The sequence below is a fragment of the Triplophysa rosa genome, linkage group LG2, assembly GCF_024868665.1.
Source record: "Triplophysa rosa linkage group LG2, Trosa_1v2, whole genome shotgun sequence".
Taxonomy (NCBI): domain Eukaryota; kingdom Metazoa; phylum Chordata; class Actinopteri; order Cypriniformes; family Nemacheilidae; genus Triplophysa; species Triplophysa rosa.
The window spans coordinates 14,458,651-14,474,960 of NC_079891.1; the positions used below are offsets into that span (position 1 = coordinate 14,458,651).

The window sequence follows — 16,310 nt, forward strand, 5'->3', positions numbered from 1 at the left end:
GTAGCGAACATAACGTGTAAAGACTTGTACACACCGGGCCGATAATCGCACACGCTTATCACCAGCGTTTTCAAGATGTTTTTCGACATTAATACCCAATTGATTTTCACTAGCGATGAGCCGATTGAACGTGCAAATTCACTCCCTGACATAGATGGCGCTTAATGAAAAACAGAATTACCCCGGTAAACAAGGTGGGGCTGCGCAACTTTATGCTTCTGACACCCGCTTGTCACACAGAAGAAGAATTAATCTTGCTTCCTCTTCGTGTGTGCTCAGCAAGACCGTTTTGTGCTTGAGCGCCACTAAGCCGTGTTGTACTGTAACTTCAATAGCTCCAGGCACGTAAACAAAAGTGCCAATCTCATTGGTAGGCCAGTTTTTAACGCAGTGCGTCAAATAAAAAAAACGAGCCCGAGGCATTTTTTTTGAATGACACTTTTACGCCTGACGTTTTGCGCATCGGTGTGCACACTAGGGGTGTAACGGTTCTCGGTAAAAAATTGAACCGCACGGTTCTCCACCATCGGCTCATCTTAAATCTGACGACACATTTATAATATGGTTCGCTAGAAATTATAATGCGTAAAACAGACTGACAAAGTTCAGCTAATGTATGTTTGTCGATGGATACACATTTAATACCTACAACAAATCAAATAACTTAGACAAATTTCAATAGGATTGACGTATGCTGTAATATGACCAGTCATTTATGCTTTCATCACCCGGGTGTTGTGAGCGCGCGAGTGCAAGTGAGACCTGAACAGCACATTGTTGTTTAAACTACACTCATTCAAGCCTTGTCAATTTAAACATTTAAGTGCAAGATGATGCACAAGAAAACTCGCTTGCGCGCTGTGAGAAGATCCAAAGCACGCATAAGGAAAGTCTCAGACATGGCACAAATATTGAGTTGTCTTTGAAGCGCTTAAACGGACAAATTCACACACGAAGTAGGTCAACATGCCCCTCTTGTCGAGTATCTTAACAAACATAGTAGGTTATGTCTTAAGTGAATGGACAAAACAGACGAAAAACAAAGCATGTGTACAGTATCAGTGTACTGGATCTGTTTCATTCCTCTTAAAGCGACAGCAGCATATTCCTGCTGTCTGTTTAAAGTCAAGGAAATCACTCACTGCTTGTGACTCAATAGCTTCTGTAACTTCAATTATGATTCATCTTTATTTAATTTGTACATATGCAATGTTATGTTTTATTTGATTACTTTAATCCATTTCTACCTTAAAAGGTATATATACAGTATCTTATTTTATTTTCTGCTTTGCTCTGTTGTTTTATTGGTGCTGTTACTTGTAGCTTCATTATTTGTTCTTATTTTTATTTGTCAGTACCTGAAGATATCACAAACCGAACCGAAACCATGACCCTAAAACCACGACACAAACCGAACCATGAGTAATTTGAACCGTTTCACCCCTAGTGCACACTCACATAATGGCACTGTTTAGTCACAAGGCATTAAACGTTGATGATAAATGTGCGCGATTATCGTCCCGGTGTGGACAAGCCTTAAGACAGCTAAATATTTTTTTTTGGTTAAGTACAATTAACCATCATATAAAAATAAGGATTTAGTTAAAGTATAAAAATAAATAAATACATTTTAAATTACAATTCCTATTTTTTATGGAATTTTATTCAATTTCACTTGGAAATGCACCAGAATACAGACGTAAAAACGATTGCAACTTCTGGTTTAGTAAGTTAGTAAGTTTTCACTATAATGATTTTTAACATGTCGAAATGATGACCCTGTCCCTGAGCTAATTTTAATGCTGGTTATAGGTTTATGTTAGATAATAGTTCCTCTAAAATATCTAAAAAATATACATGAAGCACCAATAAATTCCAATATTCCAATACACTATTTCGATACAAATGCATCAAAACAATTTTTGTACATTTGACATTGACCTTTCATAAACAGCAACCAACCAACATTTCTTTAATAATTAACCCCAGAAGTGAATTTTAAACCGGTAATTGAGAAATATTGAATGATTTACAAAAAAAGGGATGAAACTGGCTACAACAAGGCTTACAATAGAAATATGAATCAAAAAACTTAAATGCACTTTTCTTTGGAGGCATACACCAAACTGTTATAATGCTGTGGTACATACCAATCGGCTGGTAATCCGAAGAGATGTCTGACTGGGCTTGCAATACTGCAGATCTTCTGTACACCACATGTACTCTTCCACTTTCTTCATGTTCCTGGGTTCCTCGTTCCAGAGGCTCTATGAAGTACTCATCAGAATCAGTGCGAATCATACCAACCTAAGGAGAACAAAACAACGTGTGAGTGTTGAGAGCAATCGAAATCTTTCAAATAAAACGTTCATAAAATATCAAGGATGACATGTTTGTTTAAAGAGGGGTGAGTTCATACTTTTTTTAATAAATTAAACTTACATAATAAATTTACAAATGAGACTGTCTATACCTACTAGTGAAATCAAATGTTGTAAACCTGGCCAAGATCTTCAAAGTTTGCTTCTAATTTTCTTTAAAAAAATAGTAAAATGATCTTTTAAAGCTTTGTAGCGTAGACAATGCAAATATATTGCAAGATTTACAGCCTATATCATTGGAACACTGAACCTTATAAACTTTCTTTAGCATTGTATTTCACATCCCAGAGGTTTTGAAGTTCGCTTCACTATCCTTTTGTCACTAAAGATCAAGATGACTTTCACTGAACATATCTATAAACTACATGACACTACTGACAATAAAGTGCCATAAAATTGATTAAATACTAGAATAGTATAACACTTTGGTATTCTTAAGCATGTAATATGCCAGTTACTTTAGATCCTAAAGTGTAGATCTAAACTTAACATTTTGAAACCCTGAAAATGCATCATGGCCTAAAACAGGTTGAGAATGTCAGCATTATGCAGATTTGACAGACAGCAAATGAAGTGCGTTCATGAATGTAATTGACTTTTATTATGTGGGGGCATCTGTGCCAATAAATCTTCCCACTAAACGCAAGAACCCTGCCAAGACACGTCATATGGTCTTGTTGGGAAGGATGATGTTCTGTTTTTCACCCACTCCCTCATTCACTAAGCCTTTTATACAACATACGGTGAATTACGGCATATGAACAGGTAAAACATTTTTAGCCAGAGTTAAGCAATACATCAAACATTTTACAACCTTACAAAAAAATTGAATTGAGCTCTGAGAGAGTTCAGATTTGATGTTTCTTCCATGCTTCAGTGACTGATAACCAAAATTGTATACACTTTATTGAGCATACTTTATACAACATTTTTTTTACAACATGCACACACTCATACAAACAAAACATTCTCCTGTAGAAACCAAAAAAATAAATTATGGGTTTTCTCTGTTTACAGTAAATGTGGGAGCATCTACCAAAGTCACTACAAATCATACTAACTCATGTGTACACCTGCACGCCTCATCTCAGCCTACAATATGTGCTCACTCCTGAAGTGAGAATTTCACCATATGCTCATTTGTGTACATATACGTGGATCTGTGTGCGTGAGCACATGAATTTGAATGTACAGTACATTAATTCTAGTGTGTATGTGTGTGTGTATAGACAGGGGACCAACCTCCTTGCTCTTTTAAAACAGTCTCTCAGTTTTATTCAGCACCTCAGGCCCCAAATCCGGCCTCCTGTACACAGAACTGCCTCTCAGAACCCTTGCTTTGGAATGTGCTGGTAAACTAGCTCTTTCTTGCTCTCTCACTCGATCCTCTATGTCCTTGTCATTAACCAGCCACACCTTCCCAGGGCCATCCTGTGCACCAAGAACACATGGTGGGTTCATCTTACCCCACACCTGTTGCATCTATGCATTTCCAATGAACTCTGTCCCACACCTCTGCCCTCAATGATAAGTGTTTTGATTATTAAATTATTCAAAATGTGGCACTGTATACACCTGCAAATTGATTGTGATGTTCTTTATTTTTAAGTCTTTTTGCATGAAAGCGTGTGCTAAATGAACAAATCAAATGTGAATGGCACGTCCCACCAATATTCTTGACTTGAGGCACAAACTAGAAATAACTAAAATAATTATTGCGGCCCCTCTTAATCGAAAGGACATTTTGACTGGATCCAATTATTTTAATTATACACTCCAATAATGTTCTAATTCTGGAATCTGTTGAAGGAGAGAAATGGATTGCAGATTATAAATGTCCACGTGTTTGATTTGCTGTGGTTTGTGCTAACTTGAGACATGTGAAATGATGTGATATGATACAATGTCATTGCAGACAAAGGAGACACTCAGATGCGGAGTGAACAAGACTTTATTATTGGTCGACAAGAAATAATAGTCCAAGAAGCCAGACCGCGACAGCCCCCGTACGCGGGACTGAGAGAGAGCGTCCACCTGGACGGAGGAGATCGCCGCGGAGAGTCGTAGATCCTCCGCCGGCGTGAGAAGGTAGAGAGCTGGGCTCGGGGAGACCACTCGACCCGAGACTCACGACGTGAGAAAGGTTTTCAATACCCGCCAGGGTAGCAGCTCTGGCTCCGCTGGTACAGTGCCGGGTGGAAGTGGAGATCGTCGTCCGGGACGCCAACGGGAGCTGCAGAGAGTGAGAAGATGCAGGGGCGACGTGACAGAGGAGAAACTGGAAAACACTGGAGAAGCTATGCTTGACAGAGGAGTATGAGGTAAGAATACTTTCCAGACAAATAACTGAGACTGAGACTGAGGCTATGACTATGGCTATGGCTATGGCAAAACTAGGACAAGAACTATGAACTGTAGGCAAGCCGCAGCTAAACCTAGGGCAGTCTGAACTGGCATAAACACGCAACGGTCAGACACCAGACGAGGGACACTGAGGGAAGATAAAGGGAAACATAACGAGGAGAGAATGGTTGGCAGGCGTGGGGTAATTACGGGAATTAACTCTCTTATTGAGTGAAGTGTAAACAGGAGTGTAAGTGCGGAGTGGAAAATCACCAGTGCAGGGGAAAGCCTATGGAGACAAGAGGGCGGGGCGAATGACGCAGACACCGAGCACGCGGACAGCCGGCGACTTTCCACGTGCTCGACAAAAACAAAACAACCCATGTGCCGATAAAGCCCCGATTAGACCAGGACCATGACATACAATGTTAAACGCTTTTTGGTATCTCGGTTTAAGTTTCGTGTACACAGCCTTTCTATTGCGCCGCTTCATAAATACAGTGGATGATTAACAGAAGTCACGTGAGTAAACAGATGACTGCTGGAAACGATTACATCAATAAATATGTTTATGATACATTTAAGCATGGTTTTGTACCTTGTTTTTTCTGTGTTTAGCATCAGAGAGAGAGAGAGAGATGTCGTCTTGATGTTGTCATGTAAGTACATTATGTGATCATCTTGATCTATATTTGTAAAACATTTGATATAAAAGGTATTAGTGTGCATGTGTGTTGAAGATGCTTCATGAAATCATGCATGTGCAGTTTGCGAAGAACCTTATAGAGACTGTTCTTCAGCTTCTGACAATCAACATCTTAGACGTGGAGAGACGTGGAATCCAGAAAGAAAATGTGTAAGTATTTGTGTTTGGTCTGGAATGAGCCTGATGTTTATTTCTTGCAGACAACTTACATTTAGTTTATCTGAATCTGTGTGCCAATAACTTATGTTTTGTTTTTATGTTTACAGTGGTGTTGCAGATCTAGAGAGGGAAGCTGCACTGCTCATTTTACCATTTTTAGTGGATTTCTCTTCTGTCTGGACAATGTAAGTTTTAAGTTGACTAGTTTCTGTGTTTTTACTTTTTTAAACAGAAAATCTAAATGAGGGTATTTTGTATTCTCCGTTACTTTCAGGATTCAGCACAGCTAACACCAACAATACATCAGAATCAGAAGGAGCTTTATTGCCAAGTATGTTTACACACACAAGGAATTTGACTTGGCGACAGGACCTTAGTGCAGAGGAAAGTGGCGGAGCTCAGTGCCGTGGCTGCCATTCTCGGCGCCATCATTTCGTCATGACATACATATTTATGGCACTTCAACACCCCTTGTTGAGAAGAACCAGCATCAGAATGAATGGTGTCAATATCCTGACTGAAGACGTAGTGACAGAGTGACAGAGTTAATAGATTAACTTTTAGCTGTCTGTTCTTCAGTGTGGCTTATGCAAAAACCTTCATTCACACAATAAATTTCATTTAGCGCTATTTGTTTGAACTTTGTAGTGGCTACAAAAGACTGTCTATCCTGATTTCCAAATTGTACTACCATATTTATGATGTTTTATGAATTGTTTTGCCATAATGAACCTTGTAGTTATTGGTTTAATCTGAGATTGTACATTTAAAGACATAAGAATTTCTGGTTGAATGCTCTCACACTAAAATTACTTTGTGTTGTTTCACTAGTAAGTTAACATATTTCTTAAATTCGTAGATTATGTATCATTTATTTAGGTGCTATTACTTTCATTATTTATGGGTGATACTTGTGTCATTTTTACAGTCATTAAAATATTAAATAATCAAACTTTTCTATTATTTTTTTTATTCCAAATGTAATTCTACTGTGGTTACTTAAGACAATAATACATACTTTAATCATATTTCCAATAAAGGACAAATAAAATGAAATTCATAAAAATGAACCCTAAAGATAGAACCTCAAAAGGTTCAATAGGTACTTTGCAGACTGGGAAAAAGTTCTGTCACGAATCTCATGGGAAGTGTTGCAGGAAGCACCCAGATGCAGGCGGCAAGTAAGGGGTTAACAAAGGAATTTATTAAATAAACAAAACAAGGACCCACGAGGGGGTAAAAGCAACTGAAACAAGGGAATAATACACAGAATTTAGGAACGTAAACTAACTGACACTGGGCTAAACAAACACAAGACAAAACTTACAAGGCTAGATTGTAACGGATAACAGACAGGAAGAGACGCTACGTCTTCAAAGACATGGCTCATATGCAGGAAACAGTAATTGTACAAGGTACAAATGGAGCACAGCGAACAAGCACAGGACAGCAAACACAAGGGCATCATATGGGGGAACTAACAAGGGAGATAACAATAGGCAGGTGTGGGTAATGAGACAACATGCAGGAAGCTAAACGAGGAACGAGACTGGAGAGAACACACATAATGTCGAGGCTGACAATAATATGTTTCTCTCCACACAGAACAAGAGGCTCTGCCATGGTTCTGCCACAAGACCAAGAAAGACATGACAAGAAGAGGCAGAACCATGAAAGAAACCCTAAATTAATGAACGCCCTCAGGCGTTCACCAAGGGGCAGACTAACGAGACAAGACCGACTCGGTAACAGATAACATCCAGGAAAACATTGTAATGATTAACAAGGGCAAACATGAAATAACAATAAAGGGGTTGGGGTGACACAATAAAAATAATAAACATGGGAGGGGGGTGGGCGAACAACAAAGTCCTTGGGGGGAGTCCAGAGGGGTTCGGGCAAGGTGGGGGTGTCTTGTTCAGGGGGGGCGCTCGGGAGCGCCGAGTCCCGGGGGACCTGACAGGGTCTGGTTTAGCTGCCGGCTGGAGTGTCGGCAGGACCAGACAGGGTGCTGGAATGAAGGCAGGGCTGAGAGCCGGTTGAGTGACCGGCTGGAATGCAAGCTGAGTCGCCGGCTGGAATGCCGGCAGAGTCGGACTGGACGTCGGTGGCTGGGCAGGACTGGATGTCGGCTGGACTGACGACTGCTGGGCAGGACTGGACGTTCAGGTGTGAACGTCGGCAGGACCAGACAGGGTGCCGGACTGAAGGCAGGGCTGAGAGCCGGCTGAGTGACCGGCTGGAACGCCGGCAGAGTCGGACTGGATGCCTGCGGCTGGGCAGGACTGGATGTCGGCTGGACTGCCGACTGCTGGGCAGGACTGGATATTGGCTGGACTGCCGACTGCTGGGCAGGACTGGATGTCGGCGGCTGGGCAGGACTGGATGTTGGCTGGACTGACGACTGCTGGGCAGGACTGGACGTTCAGGTGTGAATGTCGGCAGGACCGGACAGGGTGCCGGACTGAAGGCAGGGCTGAGAGCCGGCTGAGTGACTGGCTGGAACGCCAGCTGAGTCACCGGCTGGCATGCCGGCAGAGTTGGACTGGACACCTGCGGCTGGGCAGGACTGGATGTCGGCTGGACTGCTGACTGCTGGGCAGGACTGGACGCCTGCGGCTGGGCAGGACTGGATATCGGCTGGACTGCAAACTGCTGTGCAGGACTGGATGCCTGCGGCTGGGCAGGACTCCGCAACCCCCTCCTCGGTTTCTTCTTCTTAGACCAGCCCACTGAACGTGTGGCCGGCTGCGGAGAAGCGGAGGGGAGCCCGATTAGCTCCGTGCCGGAGGAGTCGGACGGGGAGTCCTATGACTCCCTTCGACCTCGCCTGCCACGGAGACTGGTAGGAGGCGGAGAGGCTCCAGGGGGTGAGGCGGTCGGTGTGGCGATGCCCACGACCCCGATCTGTAGGGTGCGACCCTCTGGAATCGCGGCCAACATAGATAAGGAGTTGGAATGAACTGACACCCTGGGATCAGCCGGTTTACGGCGTAATTTACTGAGCAGCGGTCTCAGCATTTTAATCTCTGCCCGCGACAGAGGGTTGTTGAGGCCACCGTTGAACATCACTGCAAGCTGCACCTCCACAAAGACCATCTCCTCAGCAGCCTCCAGGAACTGGTCGAGGTATTCCACCACTTCTAAGTTCCCCTGGAGCAGACTGCAAAGGAGACGAGCCTGGCTAGATTGCTGGGAAACAGCATTGTCCATGATGCCACCTGCTGGGTTCTGTACTGGCTCGTTCGTTCTGTCACGAATCTCACAGGAAGTGGTGCAGGAAGAACCCAGATGCAGGCAGCAAGTAAGGGGTTAACAAATGAATTTATTAAATAAACACAAAACAAGGACGCATGAGGGGGTAAAAGCAACTGAAACAAGGGAATAATACACAGAATTTAGGAATGTAAACTAACTGACACTGGGCTAAACAAACACTAGACAAAACTTGCACTAGGCTAGACTGGAACGGATAACAGACAGGAACGGACGTTACGTCTTCAAAGACATGACTCATATGCAGGAAACAGTAATGGAACAAATAGCGCACAACGAACGAGCACAGGACAGCAAACACAAGGGCATTATATGGGGGAACTAACAAGGGAGATAACAATAGGCAGGTGTGGGTAATGAGACAACAGGTGGGAAGCTAAACGGGGAAAAAGAGGGGTGGAGCCAGAGACGAGACCGGAGAGAACGCACATTATGTCGAGGAAGACAATAATATGTTTCTCTCCACACAGAACAAGAGGCTCTGCCATGGTTCTGCCACAAGACCAAGAAAGACATGACAAGAAGAGGCAGAACCATGACAGAACCCATAGGGTTCTATTCATTGAAGCCTTAAAAGGGAGTTCGATTGCCTGATAGAACCTTTTTCGGTTCTATATACAGTAGAACCTTTTCTTTTAAGAGTGTATAATATTCAGCTTTGTGTCCTGATTTTCTCATGGTCCTAAATACTGATGGTAATTCTGAAGAGATTTATTATAAAAACGCAGACATACTGTACCCAGGGACGCAGCCCCCACCACCGCTTGCCGGCAACATTTTTGCAGAACCATTTCTGTACACAGTTGTTCCCATATGGACGCATTTCAACAGCGCACCTCAAACAAGTACTTCTCCACCAAAACTGAAGGTGGCGGTAATACACTCAACTTGAATTTCAACCACCAACATAATTACAGAAGAAGTAGTATTGTTGTTGTTCGCGTGTGCTCCAACGGACTTTGCGTGTGCAGTAGGAGGACTGTCTGTTTCCCGCCGCGAGAGAAGAGGTCACAGGTAAGTTAACAAGAAGAATTAAGCTTATTCACTATGTTTGAAATGTTTCTTGTCTTAATGTATGTATATTATGGCTGGTGTGCTGAAGTTGAAACAGACATGGTAAAGTTTGCTAAGTTAATTTAGGCTGTTAACTTAGCAGTATGAAAATCGCAAGCTATAAACAATTTCATTGTTTCAGTGTCATTTAAAAGAGCATTGTAGAAGGCCATTAAAAGTAAAGTCAACTTTCAGTGCTGATTTAGCTTAATGGTGGTGGTCTGTCTGTGTCATATCCTTGAAAGGGAATTAAAATGTTTTGTTGGCAGTTGGCAGCCAAATGATAATATGCAAAGTATTGCAAAGGAATATTTTTGATATGCTTGCCCATAATGTTAAGTAAAGGTGGGCGGAATGGCCAAAAATCTATTTCACGGAATGAGTAATTTTATTTCATGGTAACGATATATTTCATGAAACAATCTCCCATTAAAATTCTATATTTTATACCTCATTTTTCTTAGATTGATTTAACTAATTTATTTATTACAGTTCATTTAAATGCTCACCATAGTTAAAATGTAGGCAAGTTATGAAAATGTACTAAAGATATCAAATTAAGTTCTGATAATCAGTTGTATTATTTATTCATATTTATCTTCTGGCTATATCATGTGTATACAGTAGGAAGATAGACAACATATATAACAATAAAGTATGAATATGCACAAACAATGAGAGTACAGTATGACTAGTGTTATAAACTGGTGTTCATGGGGTCTGTACTGTAGGTCTTTATCGCTCTTCACTCTCTATTAGATGAGCAATTTTAGTGTGATGCGACTCTCTGTCTTTAGGTTTGTTTATTCTCGGGCTTGTTTTTGCACTGCAAGTCTCTGGTGACTCCTCACACGCGCGTCTCCCAAAACTGGAGGTAGAAGCGCGTCACAAAGTGCTCACGAGCATCATCGCGCATTTCAAAGCAAGTTTCTCCTTGGCTCGCCTGAAGTTAAACTTTATAAAACTATTAACAGCTTTTCAAAACAACCTGACTTCTGAAATACGTGTTCAGAATGAGCTTTTTTAAATGCTGGCGCAGATCCCTGCACGAGCACTGCGGGTGAGAGAAGCGCCGGACTGGAGCGGATCACTAAGCTACAGACTGAAAGAAGGTCAAAAGAATGTTTGATACGTTCATTTGTTACGGGTGGATTAATTCATTAGGTTTTTTTTAGAATAGCGCCTAATTTGCAGAGCACCGAGTTAACCACGCCTACTTATTTACATTCCACGGAATAGAAAAAAATCTTACGGTTGACATTTTATTCCACAGTAACGGAATATTCCGTCATTCCACCCAGCCCTAATGATAAGGTTACTATATTTTGGTTTTGCACCTCTCAGGCAAAATGAAGAGGAAAATTACTTCCTGCTTCATCTGTCACGGAATGCGGAGATAGAACCCAATAGCAGGCAGGGTGGGGTTGAAGGGGTTAACAGATAAGACTTTATTTTAAATAAACAAAACAAAAACCCACGAGGGGGTGTAGAACAAGAACATAACTAAGATACAAACATAAAACAAAAGACTTCCCACGTGGGGGCAAAAAACAGCAGGACAGAAATAAACTAAGAAACTAAACACGGTCAGGTAAGGCAAGGCAAGGCAAAACACAAGGCAGGGTAATACTAACAAGTTACAAGAACATACATACACAACGTAATCCACGAGCAACAAGACAATGACACATGAGGACTATTTAAAGGGAAGACAAACGAAGGATAACGACACAGGGCAGGTGAGGGTAATCAAACACGGCCGGGAAACAATACAGGAAACGAGAGGGGCGGGGCCAATGACGAGACACTGAAGAGAATTGCCCCGCATTATTATGTCGAAATTAGGGTAACTCATCATTAAGTGTTTCTCTCACACAATCATAGTCCCTCTCGGTTACCGAGCAAACAGGTCTGTGGACGATGCAGTAAACATGGGACTGCATTACATCCTACAACACCTAGACAGACCAGGGACTTACGTCAGGATCCTGTTTGTAGACTTCAGCTCGGCCTTCAACACCATAATCCCAGACCTCCTCCTGCCCAAGCTTACCCAGCTCTCTGTGCCAACCTCTACCTGTCAGTGGATTATTAACTTCCTGTCGAACAGGCAGCAGCTAGTGAGGTTGGGAAAATTTAAATCCAGCACATGTACCATCAGCACCGGAGCTCCTCAAGGATGTGTTCTTTCTCCACTGCTATATTCACTCTACACAAACGAATGCACCTCTACAGACCCTTCTGTCAAACTCCTGAAGTTTGCAGATGACACCACAGTCATTGGCCTTATTCAAGACGGTGATGAATCTGCCTACAGAAAGGAGGTTGCTCAGCTGGCTGCCTGGTGTAGTCAAAACAACCTAGAGCTGAATGCATTCAAGACAGTGGAGATGATAGTGGATTTCAGAAGGAACCCTCCATCACTTCCTCCCCTCACCATCCTGGACAGCACTGTGGATACTGTGGAGTCATTCAGGTTCCTGGGCTCCACCATCTCTCAGGACCTGAAGTGGGAGTCCCACATAGACTCCATTGTAAAGAAGGCCCAGCAGAGGTTATACTTCCTCCGTCAATTGAGGAAGTTCAACCTACCACAGGAGCTACTGACCCAGTTCTACTCAGTGGTCATCGAATCTGTTCTGTGCACTTCAATTACTGTTTGGTATGGCTCGGCCACCAAATCAGACCTACGAAGACTACAACGGACAGTTCGTAGTGCTGAGAAAATTATTGGTGCTCCTCTGCCCACACTTCAGGACCTGTACGATTCCAGAGTGAAAAACAGGGCAAGAAAAATCATCATTGACTCCACACACCCAGCACACAAACTCTTTGATCTGCTGCCCTCTGGCCGGCGCTTTAGAGCACCAAACACCAGGACTTCCAGACACAGAAGCAGCTTCTTCCCCCAGGCAATCTCCCTCCTAAACAGATAACTGCTCCTTAAGAGCAATATTCCACTTCCACTACTCCTATAGTGTGCACTATAGTGCCTTATTATATCTACATCTTATGTATACATGTATATAACACTACCTCTACTTACTAAATTATCCATTTGCACAAGTGTACATACAATACTGTTTATTCTACTATATACTACCCTGTACAATGTCTCTTATATGTTATTATCCCCCATTTTCTGTAAAATAGTCTTTATTTTATATATGCACAATTTAGAATCTTTTAGACTGTAAATCGTATTATATTGTATTGTCATTGTGTTGAATGTCTGTACTAGAAGCTTCCAACACCAAAGAAAATTCCTTGTGTGTGCAAGCACACTTGGCAATAAAGCTCTTCTGATTCTGATTCTGATTCTGATAACCAAAGGCTTTGTCATGACTCTGCCACAGGACCAAGAAAAACATGACTAAGTGAGGCAGAGCCATGACAGAAGCCCCCCCTTTAATGAGCACCTCCAGGTGCTCACCAAGGGGTAGACGGACCAGACAAGACAGACTGGGTGACAGACAGGACAAGGCAAAACAAAGAAAGCAAAATCAAGGGCAGACATGACAAGACAACAACAGGACTAGGGTGGGACATCAAAAATAATAAACATGGGAGGGGGGGTGGGGACAGACAAGGGTTCATGGGAGGAACAGTCTTTGGGGGAATAGTCCTAGTCCCCGGCTGCGCTCGAGGGCGCGGAGTCCTGGGGGACTTAGGGGAGGAAGTCCTGGGGGGAACCGCCGACTGGAACGTCGGCGGGACAAGGCTGGGACCCGGCTGGAAGGCCGGCTGGAACTGGACTGGACTGCGCCGGACTGGACGCCCGCTGCACCGGACTGGACACTGGAGTGGACTCCGGCTGCACCGGACTGGCTACCGGCTGCACCGGACTGGACACAGGACTGGACACCAGACTGGACACCAGACTGGACATCGGCTGCACCGCACTGGACGCCGGCTGGATCACCGGCTGGACAAGACTGGACACCGGCTGCACCGGACTGGACGCTGGCTGGATCACCGGCTGGACAGTACTGGACACTGGCTGCACCGGACTGGACACCGGCTGCACCGGACTGGAAGCCGGCTGTACTGGAGTCCGCGCCCCCCTTCGTTGCCGCTTCTTCTTCAGCCGAGCCACCCGTCTGGTGGTCGGCTGAAGGAAGGAGGTGAAGGGCACGGCTGGCTCAGGGTTGGAGGCCTCCGACGAGGACCCCCAGGATTCTCACCTCCCCCGCTTGCCAATGAGGCTGGTGGAAGGTGGAGCAACACCCAAAACCACGACCTGCAAGGGGCCGTCCTCAGGAATAGCCGCCATCCCAGTGAGAGGCTCCGCCATGGACACTCTCCTGGGCTCCTCACGATTCATCGCGAGTTCGACCTGGTCCGCGAAGCCCAGGGGTCTCAACCAGCGCATCTCAGCTGGCTCGAAGGGTTCATCGAGGCAGCTGTTGAAGATTACCTTCAACTCTGCCTTGGTGAACCCCGAGTAGTGCGCGGTGGACAGGAAGTCCATGGCGAAGTCCTTCACGGGGTCCCCCTCTGGCGGAAGCCAAACAGGATGTGAGCCTGGCGGCTCCTGAACGCCTCATCCGTCTCCTCCATACTGCCCGCTGGGTTCAGAGTCGGCTCGTGGATTCTGTCACGGAATGAGGAGGTAGAACCCAATAGCAGGCAGGGTGGGGTTGAAGGGGTTAACAGATAAGACTTTATTTTAAATAAAACAAAAACCCATGAGGGGGTGTAGAACAAGAACACAACTAAGATACAAACATAAAACAAAAGACTTCCCACGTAGGGGCAAAAAACAGCAGGACAGAAATAAACTAAGAAACTAAACACTGCAAGGCAAGGCAAGGCAAGGCAAGGCAAGGCAATACTAACAAGTTACAAGAACATACATACACAACGTAATCCACGAGCAACAAGACAATGACACATGAGGACTATTTAAAGGGAAGACAAACGAAGGATAACGACACAGGGCAGGTGAGGGTAATCAAACACGGCAGGGAAACAATACAGGAAACGAGAGGGGCGGGGCCAATGACGAGACACTGGAGAGAACGCATATTATTGTCAAAAGGACAATAATATGTTTCTCTCCAAACATAACCAAAGGCTTTGTCATGACTCTGCCACAGGACCAAGAAAAACATGACTAAGTGAGGCAGAGCCATGACATCATCAGTCAGTGTAGTACTTATGTAAGTTTGAGTGTGTTCTGTGATATTGTTGCATTCTGATATATTCTTATGTCATGTAAATTGTCATTATGGTGTGAGCTTTATCACCAATTAAAAAGACACCACCTTCTGCAATGCCACTTGTGTTTCAGATCTTTTTTTAAAATCAGTTTAGTAATACATTAAAAAGCTTATGTGGATCTTCATGATGTAATTCTACATGGCAATCACTGCCTGTTTAAGTAAATGAGTGAGTGACTAAGAAACACTACTAGATCCACAGTGACTTGCCACACAGGAAAAAAAAGATGATATCAGTTTCTGTGCTACCCCTGTGTGAGCTATGGTCTCAGTCTGGCCACCCCTATGAAAATTGTCTGGCTCCGCCACTGACTGTACCCACACACTTTCACATACCCCAAGGCAAGTAAAAGACTGTGCACTTTGCTCGAGGACAGAATCAGCGATGTACTGTGCAAAATATTTCCAGATATACCTCACTTAACCTTTCACTCCTGCCCACATATTCTTCCCTAAAGACCCACAGTTCATGAGTCAAAAGTACAGCATGGAAAATAAAACATTCAAGTGCAAATAAATGTATTTATTTGAATTATTTAAGTAAAGTAGTTACCCTATAGAGCAGGAAATGCATGTTTGATGACCCTAAAATCCTGAGGCCTATAAGGAAAACAAGAGGAATTGAGGAAGCTCATTGACAAATCCTTATTCCCAGAGCTCATTCTCTATTGTCTAAGTTCTGAAATGATGCAATTCTGAAAACCTTGCAAAATGCTGCTTTCTCCGCAATTGTTTCCCATCTCCACTCTGTCAGAAAAAAGTCAGACCCACTATTGCTTACTTCTAATACAAATACGTACAGATTCTCTACAAATGGATTAAAGTTGAAGAAAAGTTTTAAATAATATTACCTAAAAAGTAAGATCCAGCCTATAGGCCATAACTGCTGCTATAAAAAATAAAACCTTTTTTATTTTTAAGTGTACTGTAAGAGATTATCTGCTCTTGCATAAGATCTAACAATATGGCTATGCGTTAAGTATTACCAGTGCGGTTTATTATAGACAAGAAGAAACAACTGGTTCAGTAGATGAAGACTGAACAATGAGTCTTGAAAATAAAATAATCATTATAAATGTATTTTATGATTTGTAAATTATTTTTATACATGTATTTTTCACTTTTGGGGTGTTTGGGCTCTTAGTATCCAAGGAGAGCAGAACAGAGAAT

General features: G+C 43.2%; 1 protein-coding gene across 3 annotated transcripts in view; it reads right to left on the bottom strand.

Moving 5' to 3' along the window:
• Window positions 1-16,310, bottom strand: part of adamts3 (ADAM metallopeptidase with thrombospondin type 1 motif, 3) — a 226,468-nt gene that overhangs the window by 196,219 nt on the left and 13,939 nt on the right. For all 3 annotated transcript variants that reach the window (XM_057328004.1, XM_057328020.1, XM_057328011.1), the window contains exon 4: window positions 2,151-2,307. In XM_057328004.1, the coding sequence (XP_057183987.1) occupies window positions 2,151-2,307 (157 nt within the window). The remainder of the gene's footprint in view (window positions 1-2,150; window positions 2,308-16,310) is intronic.